Source organism: Anomaloglossus baeobatrachus, chromosome 3 (genome assembly GCF_048569485.1).
Source record: "Anomaloglossus baeobatrachus isolate aAnoBae1 chromosome 3, aAnoBae1.hap1, whole genome shotgun sequence".
Classification (NCBI taxonomy): Eukaryota; Metazoa; Chordata; class Amphibia; order Anura; family Aromobatidae; genus Anomaloglossus; species Anomaloglossus baeobatrachus.
In genome coordinates, this window is record NC_134355.1 from 49,507,120 (window position 1) to 49,517,282 (window position 10,163).

At 44.5% G+C, this 10,163-nt stretch overlaps 1 protein-coding gene across 2 annotated transcripts in view; it reads right to left on the bottom strand.

Annotated features, from left to right (window-relative positions):
• KCNG3 (potassium voltage-gated channel modifier subfamily G member 3) overlaps window positions 1–9,777 on the bottom strand; it is a 49,387-nt gene extending 39,610 nt beyond the window's left edge. Inside the window, exon 1 of one of the 2 annotated variants that reach the window (XM_075338008.1) lies at window positions 8,765–9,777. In XM_075338008.1, coding sequence (XP_075194123.1) covers window positions 8,765–9,366 — 602 coding nt within the window. In that variant the 5' untranslated portion in view covers window positions 9,367–9,777. Of the gene's footprint in view, window positions 1–8,734 lie in introns of both variants that reach the window. The other variant, XM_075338007.1, reaches the window with a different exon arrangement.
• Window positions 9,778–10,163: the final 386 nt, after the last annotated feature.

Here is a 10,163-nt window from a genome sequence, read left to right on the forward strand (position 1 = left end):
TGTGTGTGGGCTGAGGGCCATCATACTGTGTGTGGGAGGGCTGATGGCCATCATACTGTGTGTGTGGGCTAATGGTCATCATACTGTGTGTGTGTGGGCTGAGGGCCATGATACTGTGTGTGTGTGGGCTGAGGGCCATCATACTGTGTATGTTTGTGCTAAGGACTATTATACTGTGTGTGTGGGCTGTGGAGCCATCATACTGTGTGTGGATGGACTGTTGGTCATCATACTGTGTGGGGGGACTGAGGGACATCATACTGTGTGGGGGGACTGAGGGACATCATACTGTGTGGGGGGACTGAGGGACATCATACTGTGTGGGGGGACTGAGGGACATCATACTGTGTGGGGGGACTGAGGGACATCATACTGTGTGCGGGGACTGAGGGACATCATACTGTGTGCGGGGACTGAGGGACATCATACTTTGTGTGGGCTGTGGAGCCATCATACTGTGTGTGTGGGCTGTGGAGCCATCATACTGTGTGTGTGGGCTGTGGAGCCATCATACTGTGTGTGTGGGCTGTGGAGCCATCATACTGTGTGTGTGGGCTGTGGAGCCATCATACTGTGTGTGTGGGCTGTGGAGCCATCATACTGTGTGTGTGGGCTGTGGAGCCATCATACTGTGTGGGGGGACTGAGGGACATCATACTGTGTGGGGGGACGGAGGGACATCATACTGTGTGGGGGGACTGAGGGACATCATACTGTGTGGGGGGACTGAGGGACATCATACTGTGTGGGGGGACTGAGGGACATCATACTGTGTGCGGGGACTGAGGGACATCATACTGTGTGGGGGGACTGAGGGACATCATACTGTGTGGGGGGACTGAGGGACATCATACTGTGTGGGGGGACTGAGGGACATCATACTGTGTGGGGGGACTGAGGGACATCATACTGTGTGGGGGGACTGAGGGACATCATACTGTGTGGGGGGACTGAGGGACATCATACTGTGTGGGGGGACTGAGGGACATCATACTGTGTGGGGGGACTGAGGGACATCATACTGTGTGGGGGGACTGAGGGACATCATACTGTGTGGGGGGACTGAGGGACATCATACTGTGTGCTGGAAATGTGAGAAGTGAAATGTATCTGTGTTGTAAACTTTGCAGATAATTTGTGGCTGAAGAAGTTGTCGTGTCGGTCTGGGCTGGATGGAAAAGATGGGAAAGTAAACGACTCCATGAGAAAACGTCCGCTCTAAGTCACCATGTATAACTGTGCTGTAATCTCTTCCATGTTCTGCAGGACTGGTATATACAACTATGCGGTCACTGTATGGCGGTAATATTGGTCTTCTTTTTAGATACTGATATTTTTTGGGACAGTAGCAGCATGGTCAGCAGCTGGGGGTCCCCTTTACCCAATATGATTGCAGACATGGTTACCCGGACGGAGTATGAGCCCCCTCGGATGTGCTTCGTCCCATGTTAAGCTTTGCCTCTGAGCAGCAGGATACAACAATATTTGTCCATGTAACCTGTGTCGTACCCAAAGCCGCCGTGCCACCCAGCCTATATGTGGCGCTGTTTGCATACACCATATGGCGGCACATAGTATAGCACAGAGCTATGGGGACTTCATGCTCCATCATAGAAGCTCCTTGTACCAAGCTCTGCTGAATGCATGAACCCCTATATACAGAGTGCACAGGACGCCATAAACAGCACCGCGCTTTCCTGCGTAATCCGCGCACATTACGCCACTCCGCTCGTGCCGCGCTGCATAATTTGCCAATGATTTGTGCTGTAATTGTGATAGAATTAAAGGTAATTACTGACCCAGGGCTGGGAGCCCAGTGACTACAGCCCCCTCCTCGATCCCCCTACGGCCGCTCATCACCCACCACCACCAGGCATGGGAGATAGCAATAACCTTCTGTACAACACATGCCCGGATCCCCCATACTGTGCCTGTAGCATCCGGCTGGAGGAGCGCAAACCCCAGCCACAAGGAGGGATTCCTCTGCAGGCTAGGATTTAACCCATCACTTTGCTGGATCTGGCTGCGTGCTGTGTACAGGTGTAGCCGAGCTCAACTTGTCATGTACTACAACAGATCTCAGCATGTGCTGTCTATGGTGACAGTGAATCTACAAACACAGCCCTTTTCTCTATTATTACATGAATCCTATGGTTTTGCAGACATTGTAAAGCTAAAACTCCCATCATAAGAAGTATAAAAATATAATAATGACATGAAGCTGCATAAAGGACATGGAAGATAGAAAGCCTATTAGAGAAGACGAATAAAAGACCGACTGCTAGGTTTTGGCACGTTTTACCCCATGTTTTACTTAAATGCATGTATTTGGGGTTAAAACTAATTTTGCAATTGAGTTATGTTGCGATATAGTTTTGTCCATTGCTGGTTGCTGAATGAGTTAACTAAGAATCCGTCAGCGAGCCCACAGTGACGGCCTGTTAGGGAGTTTGTATTTGGAGTTAAAATTAAATTTTGCAATTGGGTTTGATTAAAAATGTTGTACTATAGTTTCTGCATTGCAGTGTCTATAGCAGACTATGGAATGAGGTTACTAAGAATCCATCAGCGAGCTCACAGTGACGGCCTGTTGGGGAGTTTGTTATTCTTTTATCTGTTCTTTTTGGAGATTTTATGACCACAGTTTATACCAAAGTTAAGCGTGCATGGACACAAAAAAACTGCAAAAGGCCACATTTTTTACTTTATTGCTGGCTGCGGAATGAGTTAACTAAGAATCTGTCAGCGAGCCTAGGAACGGCCTGATGGGGAGTTTGTTATTATTTTATCTGTTCTTATTGGAGCTTTTATGATCACAGTTTATACCAAAGTTGAATGTCCATGGGGATAAAAAACTGCAAAAGGTCAAGCTGCAGAATGAGTTAACTAAGAATCTGTCAGTGAGTCCACAGTGATGGCCTGATGGGGAGTTTGTTATTCTTTTGGGAGCTTTTATGATCACAGTTTATACCAAATTTGAATGTCCATGGGGAGGAAAAACGGCAAAAGGCCAAGCTGCAGAATGAGTTAACTAAGAATCCATCAGTGAGCCCTCAGTGAGCCCAGAGATGGCCTGATGGGGAGTTTGTAACTCTTTTATTTGTGCTTTTTGGAGCTGTTATGATAACAGTTTATACCAAAGTTGAATGTGCATGGGGATAAAAAACTGTAAAAGGCCAAGCTACAGAATGAGTTAACTAAGAATCCGTCAGTGAGCACACAGTGATAGCCTGATGGGGAGTTTGTTATTCTTTTATCTGTTGTTTTTGGTGCTTTTATGATCACAGTTTATACCAAAGTTGAATGTACATGGGCATAAAAAAACTGCAAAAGGCCAAACTGCAGAATGAGTTAACAAAGAATCCATCAGTAAGCCCTCAGTGAGCCCAGAGATGGCCTGATGGGGAGTTTGTAACTCTTTTATCTGTGGTTTCTTTCAGCTTTTATGATCACAGTTTATGCCAAAGTTGAATGTGCATGGACACAAAAAAGTGCAAAAGGTCAAGCTGCAGAATGAGTTAACTAAGAATCTGTCAGTGAGCTCTCAGTGAGCCCAGAGATGGCCTGATGGGGAGTTTGTAACTCTTTTATCTGTGTTTTTGGTGCTTTTATGATCACAGTTTATACTAAATTTGAGTGTGCATGGACACAAAAAAACTGAAAAGGGCCAAACTGCAGAATGAGTTAACTAAGAATCCGTCAGTGAGCCAAGGGACGGCCTGATGGGGAGTTTGTGACTCTTTTATTTGTACTTTTTGGAGCTTTTATGATCACAGTTTATACCAAAGTTGAACATACATGGGCATAAAAAACTGCAAAATGTCAAGCTGCAGAATGAGTTAACTAAGAATCTATCAGTGAGCCCACAGTGACGGCCTGTTGGGGAGTTTGTTATTCTTTATCTGTTCTTTTTGGAGATTTTATGATCACAGTTTATACCAAAGTTGAATGTCCATGGGGATAAAAAACTGCAAAAGTCCAAGCTGCAGAATGAGTTAACTAAGAATCCATCAGTGAGCTCTCAGTGAGCCCAGAGATGGCCTGATGGGGAGTTTGTAACTCTTTTATCTGTGTTTTTTTCAACTTTTATGATCACAGTTTATACCAAAGTTGAATGTGCATGGACGCAAAAAAGTGCAAAAGGTCAAACTGCAGAATGAGTTAACTAAGAATCTGTCAGTGAGCTCTCAGTGAGCCCAGAGATGGCCTGATGGGGAGTTTGTAACTCTTTTATCTGTGTTTTTTTTCAGCTTTTATGATCACAGTTTATACCAAAGTTGAATGTGCATGGGCATAAAAAACTGCAAAAGGCCAAGCTGCAGAATGAGTTAACTAAGAATCTGTCAGTGAGCCCACAGTGACAGCCTGATGGGGAGTTTGGTATTCTTTTATCTGTTGTTTTTGGTGCTTTTATGATCACAGTTTATACTAAATTTGAGTGTGCATGGACGCAAAAAACTGCAAAAGGCCAAACCCAATTGCAAAAGCGATTTATAAGAGTAAAAGATGCAGATCCATAGAATTTTGGCTAAAAGAAAATCTACAGAGTTTTTAGTTGCTGGAGATTTTTTCATTGCAGAGATTTCCAAATCTCTAATATATCTCCACTAGTGTTGAGCGGACCCAAACTGTAAAAGTTTGGATCCGCGCGGTTTCAGGGTCCGATTCGGGTCCGACCTGGACCCGGGAATCCGGCTGCACGATCCGGGTTTGGGATTTTTTTTTTCTCTCTCTCTCTTTGGATCGGATCCGGACTTCTGTGACAACCCGCGACGGATCCGCCGGACCCGGATTATTACCAATCCGCTCAACTCTAATCTCCACTTATTGTGTGTGGTGGAGAATAAAATACTAATGGACTGGATGCATGTAATTTTTGTCGCAGATCATCTGGTCGCAGGCGCTGTCACTCCCCATCACTGTCCTATGTGAGCAGCACTGGTGTAATACACTGTAATAAAGAGATGGTTACTAATGTAAATATTACACTATAGGAGCAATAATGTATCAGGCGTCAGGCACCGGCTATAAATATTTACCTCTGCCCTTTCTATTTTCAGCAGTATTTATAAACACATGTATCAATTGCGTATGCTAGTGACTGGCAGGCAATAGGTTAAAATGCTGTGTCTCCCTCCTTAGTAAACACTGGCAGGTTTGGAGGATGCAGCAGATAATGAGGTCTATCAGGATTACTCTACAAGTGTTTATATATATATTGTAATCCCCCAGTCACTCCTGTGCAGCAGAGACTCCTCTCCGGGTAATGTTATTCAGTGCGGGGTCTTTCTAGTCTCTACTCCATCAGAGTTGTGGTCTCCAACATTTGCAAAACTTCAACAGAAGGTTGGGGGTCATAGTTCTACAACAATTGGAAATTTAGGTAAGGGCTACACGGCCACTTTGATTGCACAACCTTAAAACTGAAGTTACGGAAAAGTTGCGCAACAAAGACATTTGTGCAATTATTATAGAAAACTAAGTTGGACATGATTTACGATGTGGTCTAGGATGACAAAACTGTGCACAACCTGGGACCGCAAATTCATCAGATTTGGATTTGTTTGCACCAGTTGTGTTGAGATCGTGTTGTGTATAGCCACATTGACAGTCAACAGATTTGTGGTTGCAATGTGTGTTTGTGTTCTTCATGTTGCACAATCATAGTTGCCCCGTAGCCCTAGACTTGGAGGTAGGGAGTTAGAGGGCAACAAATCCAACTAATAACTGAGATAAAGGGTTCCAAGGTTAATACAACTATATTAGAGAGTATCAAGGGTAACATGATTGTGCTAGACGGTACCAAGTGTAATCTAAGTTAGAGGGCACCAAGGGTAACCTAAGTTGGAGGGTACTAAGGGTAAGATGAGTGTGTTAGAAGATAACATGACTACGTGAGAGGGTACAAGAATAACATGACTGTGTAAGAGGGTACCTAAGATGTCATGACTATGTTAGAAGGTAAATGACTGTTAGAGGGTACCAAGGGTTACATGACTGTGTTAGAGGGTATCATGGATATCATGACAGTGTTAGAAGGTGCCAAGGGTACCATAACTGTGTTAGAGGGTATCATGACTACGTTAGAAACTATCAAGGATATCATGACTGTCTTAAGAGGGTACCAAGGATAACATGACGGTGTTAGAGGGTAACATGACTGTGTTAGAGGGTGCCAAGGATTTCATGACTGTGTTAGAGGGTACCAAGGATTTCATGACTGTGTTAGAGGGTACCAAGGATTTCATGACTGTGTTAGAGGGTACCAAGGATTTCATGACTGTGTTAGAGAGTAACATGACTACGTTAGAGACTGCCAAGGATAACATGACTACGTTAGAGGGTACCAAGGATATCATGACTGTGTTAGAGGGTACCAACGATATTATGACTGTGTTAGAGGGTACCAAGGATTTCAAGACTGTGTTAGAGGGTACCAAGGATTTCAAGACTGTGTTAGAGGGTACCAAGGATATCATGACAGTGTTAGAGGGTACCAAGGATTTCATGACTGTGTTAGAGGGTACCAAGGATATCATGACAGTGTTAGAGGGTGCCAAGGATTTCATGACTGTGTTAGAGGGTACCAAGGATTTCATGACTGTGTTAGAGGGTACCAACGATATTATGACTGTGTTAGAGGGTACCAAGGATTTCAAGACTGTGTTAGAGGGTACCAAGGATATCATGACAGTGTTAGAGGGTGCCAAGGATTTCATGACTGTGTTAGAGGGTACCAAGGATTTCATGACTGTGTTAGAGGGTACCAAGGATTTCATGACTGTGTTAGAGAGTAACATGACTACGTTAGAGACTGCCAAGGATAACATGACTACGTTAGAGGGTACCAAGGATATCATGACTGTGTTAGAGGGTACCAACGATATTATGACTGTGTTAGAGGGTACCAAGGATTTCAAGACTGTGTTAGAGGGTACCAAGGATATCATGACAGTGTTAGAGAGTGCCAAGGATTTCATGACTGTGTTAGAGGGTACCAAGGATTTCATGACTGTGTTAGAGGGTACCAAGGATTTCATGACTGTGTTAGAGGGTACCAAGGATTTCATGACTGTTAGAGAGTACCAAGGATATCATGACTGTGTTAGAGGGTACCAAGGATTTCATGACTGTGTTAAAGAGTAACATGACTACGTTAGAGACTGCCAAGGATATCATGACTACGTTAGAGGGTACCAAGGATATCATGACTGTGTTAGAGGGTACCAACGATATTATGACTGTGTTAGAGGGTACCAAGGATTTCAAGACTGTGTTAGAGGGTACCAAGGATATCATGACAGTGTTAGAGGGTACCAAGGATTTCATGACTGTGTTAGAGGGTACCAAGGATATCATGACAGTGTTAGAGGGTGCCAAGGATTTCATGACTGTGTTAGAGGGTACCAAGGATTTCATGACTGTGTTAGAGGGTACCAACGATATTATGACTGTGTTAGAGGGTACCAAGGATTTCATGACTGTGTTAGAGGGTACCAAGGATTTCATGACTGTGTTAGAGGGTACCAAGGATTTCATGACTGTGTTAGAGAGTAACATGACTACGTTAGAGACTGCCAAGGATAACATGACTACGTTAGAGGGTACCAAGGATATCATGACTGTGTTAGAGGGTACCAACGATATTATGACTGTGTTAGAGGGTACCAAGGATTTCAAGACTGTGTTAGAGGGTACCAAGGATATCATGACAGTGTTAGAGAGTGCCAAGGATTTCATGACTGTGTTAGAGGGTACCAAGGATTTCATGACTGTGTTAGAGGGTACCAAGGATTTCATGACTGTGTTAGAGGGTACCAAGGATTTCATGACTGTTAGAGAGTACCAAGGATATCATGACTGTGTTAGAGGGTACCAAGGATTTCATGACTGTGTTAAAGAGTAACATGACTACGTTAGAGACTGCCAAGGATATCATGACTACGTTAGAGGGTACCAAGGATATCATGACTGTGTTAGAGGGTACCAACGATATTATGACTGTGTTAGAGGGTACCAAGGATTTCAAGACTGTGTTAGAGGGTACCAAGGATATCATGACAGTGTTAGAGGGTACCAAGGATTTCATGACTGTGTTAGAGGGTACCAAGGATATCATGACAGTGTTAGAGGGTGCCAAGGATTTCATGACTGTGTTAGAGGGTACCAAGGATTTCATGACTGTGTTAGAGGGTACCAACGATATTATGACTGTGTTAGAGGGTACCAAGGATTTCAAGACTGTGTTAGAGGGTACCAAGGATATCATGACAGTGTTAGAGGGTGCCAAGGATTTCATGACTGTGTTAGAGGGTACCAAGGATTTCATGACTGTGTTAGAGGGTACCAAGGATTTCATGACTGTGTTAGAGGGTACCAAGGATTTCATGACTGTGTTAGAGAGTAACATGACTACGTTCGAGACTGCCAAGGAAAACATGACTACGTTAGAGGGTACTAAGGATATCATGACTATGTTAGAGAGTACCAAGGATAACATGAGTATGTTAGAGAGTAACATGACTGTTAGAGGGCGCCAAGGATATCATGACTGTGTTAGAGGGTATTAAGGTAAGATGACTACGTTAGAAGGTACCAAGGGTTGTATTACTAAGTTGGGAGGTTTTCAAAGGAAATATGATTTTGTTAGGGGGTACCAAGGGTAACATAACAGTTCAATTAAACCCCCCCAAGACAGACGGACACTGATAGTATTGATAATGACTGCTCGTACCCCGAAGGTTCCCATAGACTTGCTGTATACCTGTGCTCCTCCACGCTCCTATTCTCTGCTGTCTTCCAGTCAGGTAAGGTGCTAGCACATAAGACCACCATGGAGACAATGACAAAAAGAATAGATACCACAGCCAAGATTTGGGCTGCCAAAGATGAGGTGGGCTCTTCAAAAGTCCTCCTCATCCGCTCCAACCACTTCTTCTCCCCCGGAGCCTGGCTGTCCTCTGTGGCTGCAGTCTCATCAGGCTTGGTCTCATCAGACATGTAGGTGTAGGTGTCTGACATGCGGTCATCCAGTCTTCTTTGACAACAATATTCTAGTTGGGAACACTCCAGACCCCAGTAGATCATCTCATTGTAGAAGGAAAGCTCACACATTTGGGGTACGAACCTTAGTTTACCATACTTAACATACATCATGATAAACCCAAATGCTTCCGAATGCCTGTCAAAGAAATACTCATTCCTCTCCTGGTCGTAATCATCACAAACCTCTAAGACATCCTTCTCTGAGGAACATCCATGGAGCCTGCTCACCCTCCTCAGCGGAAAATCCTTAATCACATCCTGGGAAAAGGAATATCTGGCACCCCCAACATTAAGGATAAAGGGGTCTCTTGAAAAGTTCATTGCTAAGGCCAAACAGTTGGGTGCTGTCCTTCAGTACCACCCAGGAGCAGGTGAAGGACAAGCTAGAGTTGTTCTTCTCACCTTAAAGTTTTAGCTCTGCTTGCCCCTCCTGATTGCCTCCAACCTGTCTCCCCTGGAGGATCCAAACAAATCGCTGATACATTACACAACATGGTTATCGAGAGGAGCAGAAGATCTCAAGGCACCAAGGAAAAGTTCAGAAGAAATTCTTGATCCAGGAGGTCTTGTGTTCTGGCCCCTTCTCAAAGGCTTCTTGTTCTTCCCACCCAGACATTCGACCACACAATGTATCAAGTAGTAACTCTTCAGTGATTGTATGGAAGGATAGGAGATCTGCCAGGAAGGGAGGAGAAGTGAGGAGCCACCAGCCCTGCGACTCCAGAGCTCCAGTGTCTGCTGAACTTTACTCAATGTGAGAAGCCCTCAGAGGGAGGAGGAGGAGGAGGAGGAGGCATGGAGGAGGCATGGAGGAGGGAGCAGTGTACAGGAACCTCCTGGTGCTGCTCTGTGTGTGTCACATGAGTGTAATGTATATATACTGTACAGTGATCTGCACTGAGGCTGCACAGCACAGCTCTGCACTGCAATGTCCCTGCTCATAACAGCACCAGGAGCCGAGATACACACACTGCAGAATGCACCGGGCTCCATACACTCCTATACGGAAGATTGCTTTGTTTTTTTCTTTTTCTCTTTTCTTTCTTTGTCTTTCTTTCTCTCACTCTTTATTCGTGCCTTATATTTTCTTTCTGTTAATATTTATGTTATCTAGCCAT